At 38.8% G+C, this 26206-nt stretch overlaps 1 protein-coding gene across 1 annotated transcript in view; it reads left to right on the forward strand.

The window, feature by feature from the left end:
- Positions 1–26206, forward strand: part of LOC127633882 (LHFPL tetraspan subfamily member 7 protein) — a 210442-nt gene that overhangs the window by 67059 nt on the left and 117177 nt on the right. Inside the window, exon 2 of the mRNA XM_052113260.1 lies at positions 9000–9138. Coding sequence (XP_051969220.1) covers positions 9000–9138 — 139 coding nt within the window. The remainder of the gene's footprint in view (positions 1–8999; positions 9139–26206) is intronic.

The raw sequence follows: 26206 nt of genomic DNA on the forward strand, positions 1-26206 counted from the left end.
GCCATACATGGACTATATACATTGGTTATGCAATATGCAAACTGCTTGTTTAACTTGAGCATTATCAACATTCCTTTTATCATCTGCTTATTAATGATTTTCCTGTGAACTGTTCAGAATTTGATCTGTTGCAGTCTTAATATATCTCTATTAGATGTGATTAAACACGGTAATGTTTGACAGCACAGGGGGAAGAGCTCATTTAATCTAATGGCAAGATCAAGAGATGGCACTAAGAAAACAAGACGTTTCTATGAATATTTGAATAGCATTTAAAGGCGAATGAGTTCTGTTGGAGGAAAATATGTTCAGCCAAGTGTGTCTGCAATGATCTACTATTTTGTTTTTCTGTTATTAGATTTTTTTCCCTATTTCCATTGGAGACATGTCATTGTAAAGGACGTTGGAATGTTGTCATCACAAACAGTGGTGTCATAATTAATACAAACATTATCATTACTGCTAGAAATACTAATGTTTCAGATGTCACATCTTCATAATGTTCCTCTCTATGAAATGTAATATCTTTGTCATTAGTAGCACAAGGAAATATAATTATATATAAATATAATTGTCGCTATAATTGTGGCAATTGTGTTAGTCCTGCGGTGTTCGTGCATGTGATTCTTGTCTGATAGCCACGACATGATAATGGCCCTGAGGACTGAAGCATTTTTTTTGTGTTACTGCTTATGCAGGATATGCTGGTATACACTCACTGAGCACTTCATTAGGAACACCTGTACACCTACATATTCATGTGATTGTCTAATCATCCAATTGTGTGGCAGCAGTTCAGTGCATAAAATCATGCAGATATGGGTCAGGAGCTTCAGTTAATGTTCACATCAACCATCAGAATGGTGAAAAAATTTGATATCTGTGATTTCAACTGTGGCATGATTGTTGATGCCAGATGAGCTGGTTTGAGGTTTTCTGTAACTGCTGATCTTCTGGGATTTTCACACACAACAGTCTCTAGAATTTACTTCGAAAGGTGCCAAAAACAAAAAGCATCATGTGAGCAGCTGTTCTGCAGACAGAAATGCATTGTTGATGAGATTGAGGTCAACAGAGAATGACCAGAATAGTTCGAGCTGATAGAAAGGTATTGGTAAATCAGATAAACACTCAATGTACAACTGTAGTGAGCAGATTAGCATCTCAGAATGCACAATATGTTGAACCTTGAGGCGGATGGGCTACAAAAGCAGAAGACCATGTTAGGAACTTTATTAGAACTATAGTGTTCCTAATAAAGTGCTCAGTCAGTGTAGCTTTGTATTAGATTTTTTTTAATTATCTCTTTGATTAAATAAAACGCTATGAGAGAAGTCCGATCAAGAACTTGTGCTGTTTATTGCTAAAACAATGGAAGTTATCGCGTGAACGCACATGCTGCTGTGAAGCCACCTCTGACCTGCATACACAGACTGAAAGATTTTGTTTTCTACAGGAGACTGATATCTAAATTCAGCTTTTAAAAATGACATTATTTTTCAGAGCATAGTGCAATCTTGCTTTTCTATCCAGAAGGTGAAGTAGCATTATTTCTTGAGTGTATGGACAACACCAATAACCAGGAAGGCACAATATTGGTATCACCCATAAAGAACCTTTTTAAATTATCCGCATTGGTCTGATTACACCGACACAGATAATATATAGTACAATTATTACATATAGCTACTTATCAAATAAATGAATATTTAGAGCATTTATACAGTTTAGCGGTCAATATGCAAAAATAGAAGGTCTCAAAATGCCACGATTGACCAATCAGAATCAAGTTTTACAAAGAGTTTTGTAATAATGGGGCTTATTCTAAATCATAGTTAACCACCTTTTCTGTTTTATATTATAAAGTTTAAAATATACAATAAATGGATTTGATTTGATTTTGATTCCTCATTTCACTTCAAGAATCTTAAGTTTCTGATTGCAGCTTTAATATGAATATTGACAAAAAAGTGTTGAGTAGTAATATTGTTAATATCTAAATAGTTTCTGGCCATAACATAAAAGTATTTATAGGCCATGACTTCTATCTGTCCATTTATACCAAGCAAATTTTGATTTCATGCTGATTTTCAAAAGTAAGACTAAGACTAACTAAGCCTAAAGTTACAGTTTCTTCCCAAACCATATGCTTGTATCTGTGTGAGAGTGTGTGTGTGCTTGCTCATGCATAATGTATGATTTTAGTGTGTCCTTTCTCATGGGATAATATGGATTACATCAGAGTGAGATGAATCGCCTGTGTCTCTGATAAGCACTCTCCATGCTTTTGTTTTTGGGATTGTACAGGCAAGCTCTTTAAGCTGTGAGTCGTGTGCCATTCTCTAACAAAGGCATGCCAGCCACACCTGCTGCCAGCTCCAGAAAGCTGCTTTCACAAACATCTGATTTAAAAAGGCTCAGATGAGACACACTGGAAAAGTCTATCTACTGTACAGTGGTGTCTCAGGGTCATCATTTCTGGTGGGGCACAAACAATCACTAAACCCGATTTTACAGATTTTTGAAACATTGATGGATAATTCCAAATGCTGTCTGTCAAACTGATAAAAAAACACCAGAATTTTTTTTTAACCTAGTGCATCAGTTCTGACTTCATTCTGTTTCTCACATTCTCACTGTATGTGTGTGCCCTGTTTATTCCCCTCAGGGACCTTGAGGCCTAAAGGGTCTCTGATTTCATGACTGCTTACATCAGTGCATGATGATAATAAAGCACAAAAATGCATAATGACAAAAAGAAAGTGCAAAAAAAGCAGCACATCATTTCAGCCAATTATAGAGCAAACAGAGCAGAATTGTCAGTTATTTAAGTGAAGTAACTGTAACTGAGCTTCAGAGATGTGCTTCTCATGTGGCTCTTTATGTCCAAATCAGGGACAATGAAAAAGTTCTGTAAACTTGTGCATGTATGTATGCACTTTAACTGGCAAACTTTTAAAACCTTGTTTTAGCGTAGCTCAGCGGTTGATTGACAGGTAGATTCTTCACCCTAGAACTCCTTGGTTTCAACACTTAAGCATGTTGAGTCCACAAAATTGATCATATAAGCCTACTGCCATGAATATGTCAATAGAATGGATGTTAGACCCCTGAACGAAGCTCTAGTGCTTTTAAAATGAAAACAAGTATAAAGGATAAAAATAGATCATGACAGAAATTTTACAGATTGGATAAAGATGTTTTTTCTAGCGCAACTTGAAAATGATGCCAAAAACAAATATCCCTAATAATTTAAACTCAGCACAAAACACCACTAAAACATACACATTTGTCAAAAAGCTCAAGTGACAGTGAAAGAAAACCATAAATGGGCAAATAGTCAAAGGGAGTCCGTATTATGTCGCATGAACAACACAACAAAACTAATCAAAACAAACAGACTCTCAATATTTAGCAGTTATTGTAAAATCTAATATAAAGCAATGTATCAGCTTCACAACTCCTCAAAGCAATGGCATGCAATTCATTGAAATTGTTTACGAGTGGTGCACTTGAACTAATCCAACAAGCAACAAATTAGAATAAATTATCTTTTAAAATTCATCAATGTTCATCAAATTTATCATAATGAAAGTTCACTATGCAGGTCTGCACTCATGAGTGGTAACTTCTGAGGCTCATGTCAACATCTTGACATACATATGATCAAAGCTTTTGATTGGCTCAGGGGCAAAGGCAAATGAGCCCCTCGGGTCATCATTAAAGGCTCATTGTACATGTGCATGACGTTCTCCAGATCTCCGTTGATTAACATTGAGGATGAAGGGCTTGCCCCAAGCATAGCAAATTAAAACAATTAAAAGGATTTAACACAACAGACCTTAATACTAATAGAATTTCTCAAAAGAATATTTACCTTTTTCTTGTATAATGGACATAAAAAAAAGTTTAAGATGTGAAAATTATATCATTTCTTAAAATAAATTAATGATGATGCCACGCATTTTGCACAACAGCGCCACCTCTGGTGGGGCTCAGTCCCACTTGCCCCCAATGCAGAGACGCTGCGGCTACTGTATACTTTACCATGGCTCAACAATAAGGATTTTTTTTTTTCTGGTCATGTCAGATTTTTACTTGAATGGTACATTTATTAGTAAAATATTGTTATTTAAATGTTTTTTTTTTATGTTTAGTTTAATTTAAATAAAGTGGTAGCACAGTATATGTTTTTATTACACATTAACATTTATTTACAAGCTACTGCCAAGTAGGAGCTGGAATTGCCACAGACCTCCCGATTCGATATAACAATGACATTTATTTGCCAATTTAATATGTATTGTGATTTTTACAGAATTGTCATTCTGGAAGGATTGCTATTTGATCTTATGATATATTTAGCTGTGTTAACCACTCTCTTATATAATACTATTCTCTCAATTACCTTCCCTCATGCCATCCCAGATGTGTATGACTTAATTTCTTCTGCTGAACTCAAATGAAGATTTTTAGAAGAATATTTCAGCTCTGTAGGTCCAAACAATGCAAGTGAATGGTGACCAAAACTCCAAAAGCTCCAAAAAGCACATAAAGTCAACATAAAAGTATTCCAAAAGACTCCAGTGGTTTAATCAATGCGGTGGTTTTGGGTAAGAACAGACCAAATGTATCTCCTTTTTCACTCTACCATCTTGTCATTGCAGTCTCTGGGCACCAATGATTGATTACACTTCCTAGTGCTTGACACATGCGCAGAGCATTAGATGGCATTAGAGGAAGTGTAATTGAGCTTGAAATCATGACCAAGGAGACTGCTGTCAAGATGTACAGTGTAAAAGGAGTTATATTTTGGTCTGTTCGCACTCAAAACTAACTGGATCACCTCAGAAGACGTTGATTAAAGCACTGGAGGCTGATGAATTACTTTTATGCTGACTTTTGGAGTTCTGGTCACCATTCACTTGCTTTATATGGACCTGCAGAGCTAAATTCTTCTAAAAGTCTTTGCTTGTGTTCAGCAGAAGAAATAAAGTCATACACATCTGTGTTGGCATAAGGATAATCAAATGAGAGAATTGTAATTTTTGGGTGAACTATCCCTTTAATGTAACAAACCTAAAAAACTCAAGGGGGCAAACGAGATACTGTCAAAATCTGTGTCGTTAAAATGGATGTGTTAGACTTTAGGCAAGTTGCTAAAAATATTAACTTTAGCTTACTTGCTCAGAAACATAATTTTCAAACTGTTGCTCACCATGACAGTAGTTGACAAAACTCACTGTAGAAGCAGAACTTTTTCTAATTTTTAAAGTGCCTTGTGAAGTTAAAAATGTCTCTCTAGAACCCTGCATTAGCCGCTTTTCCACTGTCGGGCCAGTGCGAGCCAGGTTTATCAACTGGTCATTCGGGGCAAATAGCCTTGGAACTCGAGCCACAAGACCAAATTGATCTGCGTTACCATCATCGGGCCAATAGACCCAGAGTGTTTCCCTAAAACCAACCCTTAATATGCCACCCTGATGCCAACGTCAGACACCCTGCCCATTTCACAAGAAAGAGGGACACTCAAGCTGAGGTAACGTTATCTATTTATCTAGAAAATGTAGTTTATATCAAATGTAAACATTAGCTAGTAAGATAAATTAGCGATAATAACTCACCGACTGTAACTGCCATGATGTCCCGAGTGGTCTCTCCACTAACAGCGGGACAATGTCCGAACACACCGTCTATGAAAGTTCACTGAACCATGGAAATAATTTATTTGGTCACCTCTTTGTCCATTGTGCGTTTTAACGGATTTGTACTGTGCCCGCTTTTTTTAATACATTTTTTCCCTATCAAACCCGTACTGTTGTGTGCTGGATAAATATCCTGACAAGTTCGGCAAAACCCCACCTTTGACATTGATCTTGCCTTTACCCCCTGTTGGCCTTGTTTGTCTCAAGGGTAATTGGCGGGCCAAAGGCCATTAGTGGATTAGTGGCTACATCTCTCCATTCTATCTGGTTTTTGTACCCAAGAACGCATCCTGTGTTTATGACTCTATTTCTTTGCTACTTTTCTGGTTCAGAATTAAACAAAAATGCAGCACTGGTCTGATTGGGCAAGTGACAGTTCCATTAGCTGACCTGAACCTCTGTCACATCCTTATTGTTGAGCCTTGCTTTACTTATCTCCTATCTGGAATGGCCTCTGTGTGTGTTTTGATTGGGCCTGTGGTTGTTTAATGGAGCAGTGGAGTGAGTCTGTACTGATGAAGCGTTTGATATGATGAGGGTGTTAGATTAGAGGATCAGTGTTTGCTGTTTCACTAAATTGATCCCACTGAGTAAGCACTTAGGAGAAAATTGATTGATTTCACACCTTATATTAGTACCTACACGATGCACATGTGTGGGAATCAGCAGGGACCTGTCAATTCAATATTATATCAATATCTGGGTCATGATACAATACTATTCTTTATGATTAGTGAATTGCGATTCAAAACTGTTATATGGTCCCACAGGAACAGAACCAGAGTCTTATCAGTAGCATGTAGGGAAAAGTGATCATGTTTGAATTGATGCAGAAATGTCTGATGGGGGATGGTGCTTGTCAGTAATTTAGTAGTATGAGGTTGATTTCAGGGTACATGAACTTTTTGAATCTTTGTTGATTTCCCATGTAATCATGTTGATGTGGAGAAGCCATTATCTAGATCCTTATCTAGAAGTGTTCATGACATGAAGAATCAAAGTATACTTTATCTTTTGATATATAAGAGCTCATTGTACTATAAAAACATACTGTACTTTTCAGAACTCAAAACTTCCTCCCCACAGCAAAAAGAGCATTTGTTGAAACCAAGCTGCCAAAACGACTCGTTTACTACTTCCTCCACATTGTGATGTCACACTGTGGTAGACATTTGCATCTGACCGCCTTCACAACAACAAATCCATGCCTACCTTACTTATAAATACTTCTGGAGCCCCGCCCAGCAATGGTGAGCAGTGAGATGCAAGGAGAGAGATTAGGTCAGTCAAGAGCAGAGTGCGAATCATAACAGAGGTGTTTACTGTAATTTTTCTAATTTTTTTGTGCAAAAAAAACACTAATGTTTTAAGTGAACCTCAAGAAACATTCAAATAATAATAAAAAAGGCACGTCATGACCCCCCTAAACATTAACAATTATTCATTTGGCAGACACTTTTATCCAAAGCGACTTACAAAAGAGCAATAATAATACATCATAAAGGTGCGTACACACTGCCAGCGACTTTGTCGCTGCAGGTCGCCAGTGGCTGGCGGTGAAGTCGCTAGTGGGTGTTCCCACTACTGGTTGCCTAGTAACGTTTATAAATGACATTCACAGATGTCATTCCATTGCTGTTGACAGCGAATCTCTTTTCTTGCCACTAAAAACAAACATTTTGGAGGGAAAAGACTAAATATAAATGGATTCAGTACATAAAATGCTTTATATCATAAGATGAATGAGAAACCAGGCGTGCTGTTTTGCCATAGCTGCTGTTTATCTGCGGCGAAAATGCAAATGCCGGTCTGTCTGGGTCCATAAAATCCCCGCGATCTCAGATACACCTTTCCACGCAGTATTTTTCTTAAAAAAGGGAAGAGACATATCATAGAGCACTGGAAAATTTCTAACAGCAAGAATTAGCCTTTCATCCATCTTTCCGTTACTGCAGGAGCTGAGAGAGAGAGAGAAGGGTCACGTGAGCTCTCCCGTCTTCTCTCCTATTGGCTGTCGCTTCCGTTAGTCGCTCTTCATTTGAATAAAGTTGAACTTGTCTCAATTTTGTCTGGTCGCTGGACACGCCCACATCTAGCGCCAACGGTCGCGACAGCTTGTGTCGCCGGAAGTCGCTGTGCTCTCATTGAAAATTAATGGTATGGAGTCGCTGTCGCGCGCGATGTCGCTGGCAGTGTGTACGCACCTTAAGCAAGACAGCGGTACAAAAAGTGACGAATTACAAAGTATCACCAGCATCAGAATAGTAGTATCCAAGACAGATTTGAGTGCAACAAGTATATATATAATTTTTTATTTTATTTACGAGTGTATGGTTAAGTGCTCATGGAAAAGATGTGTTTTTAACAGTTTTTTGAAGACAGAGAGTGAGTCTGCTTCACGGATAATGTTGGGAAGGTAATTTCACCAACATGGTACAGTGAAACCGAAAGTCCGCAAAAGTGTTTTGGTGCCTCTTTGTGTGTTAATGGTGCACTTATAACTTCTGTCTTTGTGTCATCTTGGTCTTACACTGACACTGAATGGCTTGGATGCAGCATTATTTAAAATCAATAGCTTTCAGTGTCAGATGCCATTGTAAATATTTAGTATTCACAGTTAGCCATGACTAATTTAATCAATGAGTGAAAGTGTCAAATAACAGGATGGTTACTGAGATTAAGCGAGTAGTATTCGGCTGTGATTCCAAAATGGCAGCTCCCATGTGCGGACCCTCTCTAGGTAGAATAATATAGCTTTTATATGGTTACTGATATGACTGGAGTCTTCATTTGAATGAGAGTGCTCATGATTTCCTACATATATTTCAAAATTACAATTCGTGTCTTTAGGAGATAACAATTTTTGAGGAAAGAAATTACCGAGTGCATCTTTAATGATTGTGTCTGGAAAATTTACTGAAATGTGTCCTGCAAATGTTCTGTAACCAATACATATGCACTATTTACTGTATATGTACTTCATGTAATTGTCTTGTGCAAGTCGATATACATGAATATTTTGAACGTGTACTCTTTTTAATGATTCTGGTGCCCTGTAAAACTTTAAAACCTGTTTAGTTTTTGGCCAGTTGTGCTGTGCAGTTTTGAATTTAAAATCAATAATTTGACTTGCGCTATTAAAGCTGTACTTGACTACATTAACTAATTTTATGGGTACATAATAAAATTTGAAGTGCTTGAAAAGAAAAATCAATGAAGCCCCTGAACTTTAAGACGCAGCCTGATTATTAAATGAAAAGTTGCAGTGAGTGTTTTGTATTGTGTGTGTTCCAGACGAGTGCAGTGCTGTGTTCAGGAGGATGTGCTCTCTTGGCAGTCAGCTCGCTGCTGGCCATCATCACCATCTTCCTGCCCGGTGGAGCCTGTGAGAGGAGGATCTGCACGCTGGCTGGATACATGCAGATGGCTGCAGGTTAGTGCCTGGTTAACTCAGTTCTTAAAAACCAACACTTAGAGGAACCATTCTGTAACCCTGGTTTTAACGCTAGACGACATACCAATGGACCATTAATGGACAGTCTGATGCTATTGATCGAAAATGGTAAGAGCTTAAAAATATTGGTAGCTTCTATCTGATTGGCTGGTTTCTACAATTTCTGGTTGTCAGGTTGCACAGGTTTTTAGCATCCTGCTGGGTAACAAAGTCATGTTTTCAAGTTACAACAAATGCTTATGAGGAAGAGCTAGTGGCTGAATTTGTCATGTTTCAGAGGTTTATTTTTTTAAAGTTATTTAGTTTTGTTTGAGACACTTTGTACTAAAAGTAATCAAGATATTCTTAAAGACATCTATATTCTGCTTTGTTATATCTTGTTTAAAATGTTCCTGCCCCGAAATGTTCCTTAGAAAATGAACTGTAGTTGGTCACTTTCCATGACAGTTAGACTGAAAGTGTTGCTATGTGAAACTTATAAACCCCCAACACATATTTTTTCCACATGTTGCTTTAAAGAATTAGATATGCAAAGACTCACATTACACATTGCACATTGTATTAAAGAGTTTATTCAAACACTATTTTCAATCAAGACACTATCTGACCTCAATGTGTGACCAGACCCTGGTATTTTATAGGTCAGTACACACCATCAGACAAAAGTTTTTGGCTGCCAATGCCTCAAATAATTATTCTGTTTGTATGCACATTTATACATGCATGATGAGTTTGTTCTGCATACAAAAGTGTCTCATAATAGGGGGTTAATGAGATAAAGTAAATTTAGTCAAGACAACTCGCGGAAAGATTAAGCATGTTAAAGTGTAACTAAACCCTAAACCAACTTTTTTTAGTTAATGATCTGTAATAATGGGGCTTTATTAGTACTGGTCACTGATTCAAGTAATTTTTTTGACATTTGTGTATAAAGTGTTTTAATTCTACAATATATGGTGTAAAAACGTCTGAGTGCTGCCCTCTTCAGGTTGAACGGTGGCTACTGCAGTTGAATTTTCCTATTGGCTGTTTGCGGTACTTCGTGACGTAAGCGGTGACAGCTGACGTAAGCAGGTTCCAGCTCACCACGCCCTTGGTACGAGCTAGACACTGGCCCCATTCTCCCTTGCGCGGCTGCTTCGCTAGCATCGTCGGATGCCGATCGCGATGCGGGAGTTAAAACCGCAGTTTGAGCCAGTGGCTCGAATTGATATGGCTCCGGCCCTGTGTCCACAGACAATTCACCCTCCTCCACTTCAGGTGAAGGTGGGGGAGAAAAGTCCTTGACTTCAAAAGACCGCTCCGTGGCAAAGCTACTTGCGTCACTCCAGTCACTCTCCATTTTAGAGTCTGACAGTAGCTGTCAATTAATCCGTCACTACGGGTCTCAGGTGCACGCCCCCTCCAACTCCTCCCCCCCCCGCAGTTCGTCCCCTCTATCCCCGCTGCCGCTGGGGTCTGCCCAATTTTCCAGCATTTTTCAAATATTGCTAGTGGGTGGAGTCAGACTCTGAGCAGGGGTTTAGTTACCCTTTAATGTGGGTATAACAGATTGCTAGGTCTTGGTGGAATAGATCTGCTAATACTGCTGCTGCTGCAGAGCAAGGACAGAGACTTGCTACTGCAGGTAAATATACTTACTGTTCATATGGAGATAGCATGTGTACATTCTGCTGCACAATTAGACAAAATGCAAGACATGCTGCATCAAGCATGTATGACATGCTGCTGCACAAATAGACATTACAAATAATACCCATGTAGCAGATGTAGAGCTGGGGTGGAGGTGAATTTAATTGAAAAACCCTCGCAGCACACTGCAGATAAATCAGCTTATCTGCAAAACTGAGCCATTAAATGTAAGACAAAAAGAGAGCAATGCAAGTTGATTAGCTACCCGATTACAAGTCAAAGGACCAAGCAGCTTACACCCTACAAGCCTATTGGCTTAACTTGCTGCATATGAGCAAGCCGATTGGCTAACAAAAGCAAGTCAAAGAACCTATTAGCTTGGGCCACATAGAGATGGTTTGGTAATTAGCATTCGCCTGGTCATGTGATGTCAAAATGGCAGCCACCATGAGGGGGAAACTTGCCTCATGTAGAATAATACAGCTTTTTGTAAACCACTGATACTGATTAGACTGGAGTCTAATGTGAGTGTCCATATTTTGAAACATATTTTCAAATGTACTAAACATTTCTCTGTGGCAGCAGGGGCATGGTCAAGTGGCCGTCTGGAGAGAGATAAAGTGGTAAGGGCGATAAATTATGTCTAGCACCTGTCTCTAATTCCAGTGAGCATGGGGAGAGCGGCATATAAACAGCCACACCACCGACAGAAAAAGAGAGAGAGAACGACACAAGTGACCAGTGACTGGCGTGTCTTATTAAATGTTTATTGTGAAGCTGTAGAGTTTATGTTGAAGTTTACACGTACTTTGAAGCTGAAGTCTCAGAGAAGTTTATGTTGACAAAGTTTGTGTGACACTGATCTGATTGAACGGAGAAAAGCTCTGAGAAGAGTGCATGCAGAGAAATAAAGAGCCTTACTTGACTGCATCATTGCTCTCCGTCTCCCTTCCTGGGGGCAGTAATGGGCCCTGGGAAGAGAGCAGAGTGAGAGGGGAGGGGGAAGAGAGGGAAAGATACGCCACCATATGATCTTCTGCAAGCTGGACCGTTTCCTCCTGCGATGGCGGGCGGTGGCACTGGACCCACCCTGCCATTCCCTTTGGCAGATGAAGGATGAGCTGCTGCAGTACCACCTGATCGACTACTCCCATGACGTTGTGGTTCCCCGCCAGCAGCCGTCTCCTAGCCGAGAAGGTTCCGGATTGCATGCCGGTCCTCTGCTTGAGCTTGTAAGATCTCAAAGAATTGTCAATCCTGGTCCTGGCGCAGCTCAAGCAGGGATTGTTGGTGGCTCTGATGTAGGCCGGCGAGGGACAGGAGGACCTCGGCCAACTGGGGGAACTCCATTGGGCGTACTTCCAGATCATGGGTTTCGGCACCAGTGGAACAACTCCATATTCGGAGATGGAAGGGAGGAGATGGAGAGTCAAGTAAGGCTCTTTATTTCTCTGCCTTCAACACTCTGTGTGCTCTCTTCTCAGATCTTTTCTCAGTTCAATCAGATCAGTGTCACACAAACTTTGGCAACAGAAACTTCTCTGAGACTTCAGCTTCACAGTACATATAAACTTCAACATAAACTCTACAGCTTCACAATAAATATTAAATAAGACACGCCAGTCACTGGTCACTCATGTCGCTCTCTCTCTCTCTCTTTCTGGCGGTGGCGTGGCTGTTTAAATGCCGCTCTCCCCATGCTCACTGGAATTAGAGACAGGTGTTAGACATAATTTAGCTCAGGTGTAAGTGCCCTTACCGCTTTCTCTCTCTCTCTCTGGATGGACGCTTGACCATGCCCCCTGCTGCCACATTCTTATTTCTTTTTTTACATTGCAAAAAGTTTCTTATTGCACCTTTAAGTTGATCAAGCTGTTTTATGGATATGGTAGATGGTTTGTTGCTGGTCCACGGAGGTCTACCAGGTCTAACCAACTTCACAAAGTTGGCCTTCCAGGTTGACCTTGGCTCTTTCGAAACCATCTTGGACCAGCTATTGACCATAAATTGCCCATTTGTTTTAACTAGATTTTCCAGCATGGAAAGATTGTTCCACATGACAGGAGAATTTGATTCATGATTTTGTTGACCATTTCACTGATCTTTTGTAGAACACGCACACACACACACACACACACACACACACACACACACACACACACACACACACACACACACACACACACACACATGTTGTGTTTCCATGTTTTATGGGGACTTTCCATAGACATAATGGTTTTTATACTGTACAAACTTTATATTCTATCCCCTAAACCTAACCCTACCCCTAAACCTAACCCTCACAGAAAACTTTCTGCATTTTTACATTTTCAAAAAACATAATTTAGTATTGTAAGCTGTTTTCCTCATGGGGACCGACAAAATGTCCCCACAAGGTCAAAAATTTCGGGTTTTACTATCCTTATGGGGACATTTGGTCCCCACAAAGTGATAAATACACGCTCACACACACACACACACACACACACACACACACACACACACACACACACTACATTATTCTGCCACTATTATGCAGATATTCTCTGAACATGGAGAATTTTGAGACTCAACTGGCCATCCATCTGAAAGCACTTTTTTGCAAAGCACATCAATCACAATAGCTTAATTAATAAATAAAGGCAGAAGTGTTTTCTCTCTGTGGTGGTTGCTAGGCGACAGACATCACCAGAGTGTTGTTATGGCACGTTGAGGGCACTCAGAGATTTAGTAACCGCAGTAAAAAGACAATTACGGCCCTTTAACACAGGTCTCAGGTTCAGGGGCACCTGCATGCCTTATGGAACACTTGCCTCCAATCAACAGGCAGCTACTATACATCAACAGCCTGCACATCAGTGCAATTTATTTATACTCAACACTCATGCTTAAATCTTCATAAATATTATGTTTTATATGCCAGATACACGTATAAAGGACACAAAACACCTAAAACATTTGTATGTAAATTTCTACTTCATGGGACATAAGAGTGGATTAATTAATTATTTACAAACTAATTGGTTCTGCTTGTTTTTCATGAATAAGGGCCAATGTTATAAATGTATCACAGATAAAAATCTTGCTATTTCAGTGGGTTTAATGATGCATGCATCCAGAGCACTTTGATGTAGTCCTTATTAACAACTGCAAAAATCCAACTGCCATCAAAATCAGTTCATGAATTCATAGATATCCTATGTTCATAACTAACATTGTTTAGAAAGCGGAGGAATTCCTGGCACTGTTTTGACGCCTTTACACATTTTATTAGCTCTTTGTTTCTTCTCAGCTGGTAAAAATACCATCATATACACATATATAAATCCAACGAGCACATTTAGCCCAGCAGCCAGCATTGTTTTGGATGTTCGGCAAGTTCCGTCGCAAAATATACGTCATAAAATCTGTCCAATCATGTTGTGAATTTTTCCTGATGCTTTTTGTTTTGTATCTTAAGGCTCTGTGTTAAAAATGCCAGTGTGAACGCTAACAAACCAGAACTTTTTTTTTTTTGGTCCAGACCAAGAGAACCAAGAGAACTGAACTACAAGTGTGAACATGCCCTAATTCTCAGTATGCCTTTGATACTCTTGAAGAGATTTTATTGGCTGTGGGAATACTGCACATGTGTAATTCAGCCTTTGGACTGTCATTGATCATTACATAGAAACCTTAAATCATTTTAATAGCAGAGAATTGCCTCATAGTGATATATTTCCCTGTTCTAATTAGAAAGTAATGATATTTCCATAAAACTATGGTAATAAGGGAGGGATGAAATAGTACAGGCTATACTGACTGCTTTTGAATTCTCGTTGCACTGAATGAAGAATATTTTTCAAGACTAAAGGAAGACACTTGTAATAAAACTCAACTCAGAAAGATGCTGTAAACAACTCCTGCTTTTATGCTAGCAGACAGAACGGTTTGTGAGAGAAAGCCCTGCAAACAAACATCAAAGATAAGGGGCTTTCAGATTTATTAAATGTTTGCTGAATAACCCTTTTTGAAAGAAAGGTTTTCTATTTTTTGCTGTAGAGGGATAAAGTTTGGAAATTAGATAAGCCTCTGAAGTTTCAGTAGTTTTGCTTGAGGCTTTTAATAATTTACTTATTAAGTTTTAATAATTTACATGTTGTTTTGCTTAGTGGAAAAGTTCTCCCACTATTGCTCTGAGTAAGGATGAGCATGATGTGATATTTTCCTCTCACTGAAACCATAAAAAAGAACATTACAAACTTAAGTGTCAACTTAAACTTGACCTAGTCTCCAAATTAGAGGTACATGAATTTAGGTACATGAAGAAATATTTAGTTTCAGTTTTTTTCCCCTCTGTGAAAACTTGGTCATTTGAATTCCAATGCAGTTTTTCAACACAATGACATATACTGACTGATCACACTGTGAATTCGGCAACAGTAGGTCAAGATTTCTGCTGCTGAAATGGGTCTGTGCTTACCGAAATTCAAATCACTTGTGATAGCCTCCTATTGACCAAAGCTGGAAGTGTTGTTGAATGTCAGGTCACGTCCACGTGGGTTGGCTTCAGTTTCCGGGTGAAATATTGACAGAGTGACTCCAGAAGCGAGTAGAATTTTTTGTTGCAAATTATGTAATACAGTCAACAAGAACGCATATTTTATTAACTCTACCCCTAACCCCAACCCCAACCCTAAACCTAACCATCAGTGTAATGTTAGAGCGAATGTAAACTCCAAATTGTGGATCCATTGTTCACGTGATTACTTCCTGGTTTCTGTGGGACCAAAATCGGTGTCTCTGAGGCAGCTCGCACAATGCACCACCTAAGGAAAAGGTAAATAATTTTGAATTGGGCTTGAGATTAATGCCTATTTCATGCATCGATAATCAGCAAATGTTCCTGATTATCGTTATATATCAGTATTTTTTAAGATATAAGTAGGGCTGCTCATTGCACAATAATTTTTTTCAAAACAGCTTTGTTAAAGTGTGAGCAGCAGGATAACTTAAAGTGGGTTGCACACCGGACGTGGCTGGCGGACAACATGGCTCGTTCTGAAATTCAAAACAGTTATTTTCTATGAAGGTGCGCACACGCTGCCGTCTCCGGAGGCTGCTCAAAATTCTGCAGTGCCACAGAGCTCAACTCGTATAGTTTTCCATTAAATTTGACGCACGTCATTATCAAAGGACATAAAGCCTACACAATGTATTTTCAAGCATGTCATTTTGTGGTTTGAAGGCTGCATACAGAGAAATTGTATAATAGTTTTTAATCGTTCAGTTTACGCAGTTACATGAGTTTCAGAAACTTAACCGCAAGCTCATCAACGTCCCATCGGTCAATCTTGAAGAAGTAAAACACCCTTTGTAAAGTTTGTGTATGATTACTTGATCCACAACTTAGTTTAGACTGAGCCTTACTGTAACGAGGACTCGGGTAAGTCGGGATCCATCTGCGGTTCTTTATTGAAAAGGCAGAACACAAGTCGTACAGGCAAGGTCGTGGGCTGGCAAACAGGGAATATAACAGGCAGGCAATAGCGTAACTAGAACAGGCAGGGGTCTGGGCAGGCAGCAAACAATCGAGGTACGAGACAGGCAAGAGGTAAACAAGGCAGGTAGCAAACAGGCAAGGACTAAGTAACAGGCTAGGTTGGCACACAGGATAACTAGGGTATGAGTACAGTGAATAACTTGCTTGGAAATGTCGCCGGGGCAAACAAGACTTCGCAATGAGGGAATACACAGTCACGATTAAATAGGGCAGTGGAAACAAGGGACAGCTGTGGAGTAATCAGACCTAGGTATGCGGGCTAAAGGGAAATGTAGTCCTAAGGGTCAATACTCTGGTGAATCCGATCTCCGATGACTGAAGGAAGAGGCGCCTTCACCGGTGTTCGTGACACTTACCTTCTCTTACCTGTGACCGGCTTCAGTAAAGGTTATATCTTTATTATATCCTCTTGTAGACCACTAACGCTATTATACCATTAATAAGAAGGCAAACTGACAGAGAATTGGAAAGCACACAAATTACACCTTGTCCTAACTAGATGCGGCACAATAAGATTCCAGCAACAAGAAATCTGTTTTTAAAATATATAAATCAGAGCAATCACAGACAGAACAGGCTGGTTATTGAACGCAACTCATTTTCGTACTGAAGCAGTGTGTCTGTGTGTGACAGAGCTCTGACTGAAGAAAGCCAGACCTGAAGCACAACATTCGGTAGGTGTGTCACCCTCGGCCAAAATAAAGTTGTTCTTAACCAGCTAGTGAAATGCCGCTTTAATATACTATTATAAGAATCATTTTAGACCCATTTGTTGACTGGTCTGCCCGGTGTGACATGGCAGAAATAGAAACCATTTAAAAAATAGATTGCCTGTCGCTGGTCATGTGTCGCTGTCTTGGCTGGTTAGGACAAAAACTCTGTTTAAAATGGGAAAGATACCTTTTATCATGTGTCGTGGCTCTGCGTTGCATCTGGTTAGGACACGGTTTTAGGCTTCTAATTGAAATGTAGGCTAATGTTAATATATTGATGCCTCAAACATTTATCGATAAAATAACGTGCCGATCATTAATCGATATATCAATATTTTATGGCATGCCTAATTTGAATTGATGTAAAAAAGTCTGATGGGGGATGGCGCTTGGAAGTTATTCAGCTGAATGTTGTTGATTTCAGAGTACATGATCTTTCGGAAGCAAAATTTCCATTTCCTCTGAGATCATGTTGACATACTGGTCTGCTCTCCTAACTGACATAAGGTTTAAAGATGATTATGATTGGACACATGTCATGCTACAAGCATGCAACTTCTATTTTAAAACCTTTTATCCATTCATTTACTATAGGGAATTCCTATGGGTGATTTAGTTGGCATTTACAGAAAGAACAAAACGTCTACATATGTAAAAGTGCATGGTATTGAAAATAAAAGATTTTGCAACATTCTCCTTGTCTCTCCTCTGTGTCTGTAATTTCCTTTATCCAGATTAATCATCCACATTGTTTTTTTAATTACTGCAGATGTGTCTTAGGTTGAATTATTCCTGCACGGATGCAACATAAATATAAACCATCTCATAAGCATCCTAGAGTAATCCAAGAGTCTGGCACTTAGTCTACATTATGTCAAGCACCAGTATAAGACAATTCAGTCTGGTTTGCAAAATTTTAGAACAGCACACTCAATATGAAATTTTACACTTTGGCGCATATGCTTTGTTCTATGTATCTTCATAAATGGGGGTTCTTTTTTTAGCTTTAAATATGTATGTGAAGATCACAGGAGAGAGTGTATGTTTACAGATGTGAAAAAAGGGAACTACTGGATTATGGCCCTGTTAGAACAATGAAGTTATTATGCAGAATAAATAATAGCTGAGCAATGTGATGATGGCAACACAGTTATTCACAACAAACAACAGCCCTTTTTGTCAGTCACTGGCTCCTCTGTGTGTGCGTGATTGTTAGCCTGATTAGATATCCTACACAGCGCTCATGCAGCACACAAAGGTAATTTGCTCCAAAGCAAACTCTAGAAAACTGAATTTAAAAGTGAGTGGAGAAAAAATTGAATCAGCCAATGACCTTTCTCTCACTTTTTTTGTGGAGTCACTAATCAAATTTATGCCCTTCGTCAATGCCAAACTTGTAAGAGATCTGAGAGAATTCACCTTGACTGAAATCTGAAAGAAAAAGAGAAACATGATAAATGATGTAAGATGTTTACAGCCGTGTCTTGCTGGTCTTGACAGAAATATTGAGTTATGTGATATGTTTCCCAGGATGTTATTTGTGGTTTACGAGTCAACGGTGGGTGTCTGTCTGCCCTCCTGTGCAAAATAAAATATACAGGCACAGAACACAGCGTCTAGAATATGGGGGACGGGTTTTGGAAAACTTGACATTAGCTACATTATGTGGGCATCCCAACTGTCTATAAATAAGGATTCATGAAAATGTAAAAATGCAAAAAGGTTTGTTTGAGGGTTAGATTCAGAAGGGACTGAAAAATCATTAGTTCAGTAAAAAAACACACACAATAAAATTAAATCAAAGTCCATGTAATGATGTACTGTGTGTGTGTGTGTGTGTGTGTGTGTGTGTGTGTGTGTGTGTGTGTGTGTGTGTGTGTGTGTGTGTGTGTGTGTGTTTTTTGTGTTCCCCTGCATTGATCCTCAGAGTGAGGGTGTGTGAATTGAACTCAAGCTCTGACCCATTTGCAGTTTTTTCCAAAGATCTAGAGATGGAGAGAAAGATATATATATAGATATATATATATATGAAAGGGGGTTAAAGGGAAAGGAAGAGGCAAGAACCAGCTTTATCATATAAATAATATTTAATTAAATAAAAAGACACACACAAACACATACAGGGCAGCTGCCCGTAATTCTCTCTCTCTCTCGAACTGTCATCAACGGCCGCCTTTAACCCTTGCGCGCCCCATCAGGCTGATTGGGGACAGGGCCTGCGTAGTTCCAGCCTGGCCTCGCCCTCCTCCGCTCTACAATATATAAAGTATAATATTTGTTCACTCTATAAATAAAACATCAAGCAATTTTTCTTTTGCAGGAAATTCTGAAAAACTAAACAAAAAATTACTTGAGACAAAAAAACAACAACAACTAAAAAGTGCTTTAAAATTAGTCCATAAATGAGAGAGTAAATTAGATTGATACTAAAATTGTATTAAACAATAACAATCAAGTTTGTTATAGATGCATTGATTTAAACTTTTGACTTTTCAAATCGAAATTCAACTTTTCTGTTTCTTCAAACTTATGCTTGTCAGTCATCTATAATTTAAGTACTTTAATCTTCCCATGTTGTCAAGATTACTGATGTCTATTTTTAGCGCTACCTTTGAAAGTGTTTAAAAAAGCAGCGCATGGTGTGAACATTTCCTAAGACAACTGACAACCTCACGGGGGCCACTGAAAGTTTCAGACGGGCTGTATTTGGCTCGCGGGCCGCCAGTTGAATAAGCCTGCAGTACAGTGTTGGATTTTTTTTTTTTTCCTGTGCTCAAATTTTGTAATGGAGTAGAATGTAGGTGAGTGCAAGAATGTAAAACCTACATGGGTCTGGTAGCTCAGTGAGTAAAGATACTGACTACCACCCCTGGAGTCGTGAGTTCGAATCCAGGGTGTGCTGAGTGACTCCAGCCAGGTCTCCTAAGCAACCAAATTGACCCTGTTGCTAGGGAGGGCAGAGTCACATGAGGTAACCTCCTTGTGGTCGCGATTAGTGGTTCTCGCTCTCAATGGGGCATGTGGTAAGTTGTGCATGGATCGCAGAGGGTAGCATGAGCCTCCACATGCTGTGAATCTCCACAACGAGCCATGTGATAAGATGCTTGGAATGACTGTCTCAGAAGCGGAGGCAACTGATTGAATCCTCCACCACCCGGTTTGAGGTAACCGTGCCACTACTAAGTAGTGGTAATTGGGTAATTCCAAATTGGGGACAAAATGGGATAAAGAAGAAGAAGAAAAAATAATGTAAAACCTACAGGTTTTACTATCCTTGAGAAACATTTTGCCCACAATGTAGGAGAAACCCACATACATTTACCTAGTTATCTAGTTGAAGACATACCTATAAATAAAGCTAATTATAATGACTAAAGATCCTAACCCAACTTAAACTCTAACCCTACCTGAAAGAAAGGCTTTTGTGTTTTATAATTAAAAACAATATTTATGAATCAGTTTAAAGAGGTTTCATTAGATTTAAATAACTTCTGAGAACAATTTTGTCCCCTTAGTAGAGCAAAGAAACACATATACTGAACAGCTGTCTTTTAAAAATATTTTTAATGGGTTCTGATTTCAGGCTGTAGGACAAAAAAAGTGACCATTCCAGAGAGGTATAATGATTTTCTATAGTGCGCTCAGCTCATTAGCCTCAATCGTGGTTTGAGTATGTGTAATACACTACAGAAAACAGAGCTGTGCACATACAATAAGTGCAACAAACAGGACGTGCAGACTAGTTATTTATTTAATTCAATTGCGTCCTTTGGAGTTTGAATATCGCACTACATCATATTGCTACTTTGAAAATCGTATCCTCAAATATTTGGCTCAAAAATCTTGTTCATGCCATGCTCTGTGGTAAAACATTATTGTATAACTACCATTAAACTGTATAATTAACTGTAATAAGTGGGATAAAGTAGAGTCATTAATGTTTATTTTCTGATAATGACTGGCTGACTGACAGTTGGATTATGAGTAGTGATTTCAGGCTTCCTTGCACTAATAATTTCAGTTTCAGTGCACAAACATATCTCTTATTGTCACATTTTGTGATCTCTCTTGTCTCCTAAAATATTTATTTCTTAAAGCGCGAGTTGTTCTTGCCATTCTCTTAGTCCTCGCTTCAGTTGGCCTTCTCTTTTTATTCATGTCACAGGTGAAACATGAGTTTAAAAAAGACTGTTAGCTCTCTCTGCCTCTTTTCTTACTCCATCGCTCTTAGTGCTGAGTGGACTGTAGCCTGCTGTGTCAGCTCTCCCCAGGGCCACCAAATTTTTTTTTATTGTTAGGACCTTCATCAACATCAATCCAGTTTTTTCATCCAGTATCACAGCTGAACCCAGTGCAGTTAAATCATCATACATGTGCAAGTCAGCCCATGCCCATAGATTTTGCATTTTGGTTGGAAAGCGTCTTTCTCCATTGAAGGCCCTCCAAAAGTAACTGTATTCGGAACAAATATTTGTTTTGTTTTGCAAGTGACATATAACTAGCAAATATTTCATTAAACTATATACCACTTTTTTTCAACGCAAATTTACCACTCATTATTCTCACATGCAAATAAGCTTGAGATTTGCCGCAAATGTTCGCCAGAAATTTGCTGCACTTCGCCGGTAGACGTAAATCTGCAGCAAACCTTTGGCAACAATAGACAATTTGCTGCAGGGTTTCACAAAGCTCATTTGCATGTGAAAATAACACAATAATTCACAGTCGCTGGTGAAGGGCTTGGATCTTGTGCCAGCCAAACAACTGCCATTGAGATGAATGGGAATGCTAACAGATAGCTCTCTCCAGGTATTACTGACCATCTTGGTGGCATAACTGTCAGACATCAAAGAGAGTGAGATGACCACAGTGATTGGCTGAATCACGGCCTCTTTGAATATCTCAGACAAAGGTAATGAGGGCCCAAGTGATAATCATAATGTGGGAAGGGAGATTTTCATTGAGTTTGTTCCTACTGTGCACAGTGTAGCTCAAACCCAGAGGAGGAAAATTGTGTGTGTGTGTGTGTGTGTGCGTGTTGTCAGATTTTGCTTACATTGTTTGGACCAAATGACCTAACAAGAATGGTAAGATCTGAAATCTCCTACCTGAGAACCAGGCAACGTTCACCATGAGAATAAAAGCTTGATAAACATACAATTTCTTTCATGTAAAAATGCAAAAAGATTTGCGTGAGGGTTAGGTTTAGAGGTAGAGTTGGGGTATAAATAGAAAATATCAGTAGCTCAGTATAAACGTCAATGCAATGTCTCCATCATGATATAAAAAGTATACCTTTAGGTGTGTTTGTGTGTGTTTCTTCATGTGTGTGTGTGTGTGTGTGTGAGTTCTTTTCCTGTAGAGAAGAACCCACACATTCATAAACACACTGCCTTGCTGTATTTCTCTTCTCTTATTACAACTCTCTTGGAACGTCTTGAGTTATGGATGTAATTTGTTTCTCATTTGTGGTTCAGGCTGTTGCAGGTTTGTTTCGTCATGCACACAGCTGTTAGAGCCCCAGTACAAACTTGACAGTATGCTCCAGAGTCTACAGCATAAAACACAAACACACTCTGAGGAATACGATGTGTGCTGTCCGGTGGTGACTAGTGTGAATTAAGGTTGTTTGGATCCATTTGTTTAGCTTACTTAGCCTAAGTTTCATATGGGACAGCTAATTGGCTGTGGAGAGTTATGATATGCATTGCTCTTGTTTGACTGTTATGCATTCAGTCACATCTCACTTCTGGTGCCTGGAGCTCACCTGCACTTGGAGCCTAGAGACCATTTCTCTCTCATTTTTCTCTCTCCCTGTCTATTCATTGCTTCACCCTGTCTCTGAGTGTATATATATATATATATATATATATATATATATATTTTTTTTTTTTTATTTTACACACTTACCATCCCTCTCCTTTCTCATTGTCTCTATTGATCCTTTTTTAAGAATGTGCCAAACTCCATTTCCTTGATTTTTCTGAAACTGTCATTAGATTTCCTTCTTCTTCCTTCCTCTTTGTCTCTAATCATTACTCGTCTTATCTTTTAATCTTGCTGCAGCAGAGGAGAACATGTGTCTGTTTTGTTTGATTAATATTAACAACATAATAGACATCAAACCTGTCAGTCTGCATACACAGCTCTTATATTTTGACACATGCTCAATTTTGGCCCCCCTTTTTGCATTCACTTTGACTGTGATTAGATGTGAATATAAGACGTATTTATATTAATACCTTGCCAAGATGGGCATTTTGACCAAGAAGTGCATATCAGGGTTCTCACACACAGATGCATTATAAAAATCGTGAGGACTGTTCTAAGAGTATGCATGCAAACATACATGCAAGTGCTCAAAAGTCGGCACCCATCACTGAGTCGTAATCTGTATGTACATGTAGAAATAATTTTTTAGGTTGAAGTGTCGATTTGGTCCCATAATACCAGTACTTTTGAGATCCCTACTTCCCTCTCATACCTTCAGGAAAAAAAGCTGAAGCTCATGCCATTAAAGTGAACATCTGTGCTCTGTCTATGGCTGGACAGGACAGTGTGTACATTGTTGGGACTGTATTCTGTTTATGTACATGTTTGTGGATGAGAATATGGCAGTGTTAAAGGGATTTCTGATGTTGGTATAGTTTAGTCTCTATTTATTGTGGCCAGCATACAAAAAAGCACTTTCAACCCTCCAGCCAATGAAAACTAGGGATGCTCTGATCAATCGGCCAATGATCGCTATGGGCCAATATTAACATCCTATGACTCGTTCGGTGGTCTCATAATTTGGTTGATCGCATAAAACGTTAAACCAAGTTGCAAAAGATGTGCTGCTCTTTTAGAACTTCACCATCACCATCATGTCATCCCTGGAGTGTGGGGGACACTGAGAGAATGTTTTAAGACCACAAACTTGATTCAGTTGTTAAGAACGATGCAGTGTGAGAGGTATAGGGATTTGGAAAATGAGTGTACTGTATATGGCTTTTCACATGTGACGTGCAAAGGAAAACTGGCATGTGCTGTGAAACGTCTTTATAAAAGTCTGCGGCAGCACCTTCTCATCCTGCGCCGGGCATTGGCAGGGGTTGCGTTAACTGATATTTCTCCATCACTTACAGGTTTTTGTAAATGTTTACAGATAGTTCCAAATGCTGTCCATCATTTTGACAAATGAGAAACCCATTTTAACCTAGTGCATCAGTTTTGACAAAGTTGGAATCTAAAAATTAAATACAATTTCACAAATGATATTTAAGTGTTACTACAAAATATATGGAAAAACCAATAAGTTTATGGGGCAGGGCTTGTATCAATATTTAAGTAATTTGTTACTATAAATTCTCCTCCTTGCCCATTAGATGGTGATATGCACAAAGAATGTGAATTACCAACTACAAAAGAAGAATATGAAAGTGAAGACTCAAATATTGATCTTTTTCTTACCCACACCTATCATATCTCTTCAGAAGATATTGATTAAACCAGTCTTATGGATTTACTTTTATGCTGCCTTCATTTGCTTTTTAGAGCTCCAAAGCCCTGATCCCCATTCACTTGCATTGTATGGACCTACAGAGCTGATATATTTTTCTAAAAATCGTTTTCAGCTGATGAAAGAAAGTCACACACATCTGGGATGGCATGAGGGTGAATAAATTATGAGAGAATTAGAATTTTTGGGTGAACTATCCCTTTAACTCTTAATGGCAGTGCTGGTGAGTGTACAGGGGCTCACCGTGTTGTATCAGTGCAGGGCTCTATAAATAACAGACTGTCAGTCCTCCTCCACCATATACCTCTAAATCTTTCATGCTCCGAGGGACTCAGCAGATATTTCTGCATCTCGTATGCTGCACCTCGTCTTTTTTATCATTTCTATATCGGTTATTTTATGGCTGCCACATGATGGGGAGAGAAAAGTCATTTTTTTAGTGGTTGTGCTCCTCTCCTGCCCTCTTAGTAGTATTAAAGTAAACACAACTGCACAAACAGCACATCAAATCTGCCTTTCTGTGTATAATTTCAAAAATAACTTCAGAAACTTTATGGGAAAGAGTGGTTTTGAATACTTTGCTGAAAAGATCATCTTAGATCAACATTTATTACCCTGACTGTCGAGGTTGGTTTTTACTGGTTAGTGCTGGTCTGGCTTGTGGACCAACAATGCCATGCTGTTTACCAACAAAACCTGCAATGCTGATGAGCCTGGTTGACCAGCATGATATTTTGAGTGAGTCTTTTTGACCAAGAATGTCTTCTGGTTAGCTGGTTAAACAAACGCACTGGCATCCAAAGTACAACATATGCAGTAGCTTTGCTGATCTTTTCTGCAGTACATGTACTTTTTATGCCATTCTATGTAGAAATTACAAAAATGAATATAACTATATATAGGTTATACATAGGTTTCAATATATCAATTTACATAAAGGTAAATTATCAGTGTAACTTACTTAGGGCTGGGGCGGTATGGATTTTTTCTAACCGCGGTTGAAAAGAAAGATATTACCGCGGTATAGCGGTAAACCGCATTAAATACATTACATTGGATCAGAGAAGTCGCTTTTGATAGACAGACTTTAAATATTGTCACCTACATCCGAAGAAAAAAAACGAGCACAATTTTAAATAGTCAAATTTTCATCAAGCAGTAATTTGGCATGAACTAATCACTGTATAGATTTCCTTATTTAAGATTATTCTCAGATACATTCGCATTGAAGATGGGTCAGACATGATTTTGACCACTTTATTAAGTTTTGTTTTGTAGAAAGCCTTTCTTTAACTTAAAATTTCGTTTTGTATAAATTGTATCTTAATTTGAATCACTGTTTCATTAACTAATTGCCTGGAATTAATAAATAAGAAGCAAATATAGCAGACATATAATCAGCAGCAGGACGTGGAAGCGCCGATGCGATCTCTTGCGCGTGAGCTCTCTCATAAATGAACCGAAACTCGGCGGCTAGGCCTACTGCCTCACAGACATGAGAAATAAATAGAAATCTTAAAATGCATTTTAAACAAAATTCAAAACAAAATGATAAAATTTTAGGCTACAGTAGCCTAGTAGTCAGGTTTGCCGATGTGCGTTACTATTTATTTATTTATTTTTTATCCCTGTGCGCCAATCGGAAACGGACTTCACTGC

Source organism: Xyrauchen texanus, chromosome 3, assembly GCF_025860055.1.
Source record: "Xyrauchen texanus isolate HMW12.3.18 chromosome 3, RBS_HiC_50CHRs, whole genome shotgun sequence".
NCBI lineage: Eukaryota > Metazoa > Chordata > Actinopteri > Cypriniformes > Catostomidae > Xyrauchen > Xyrauchen texanus.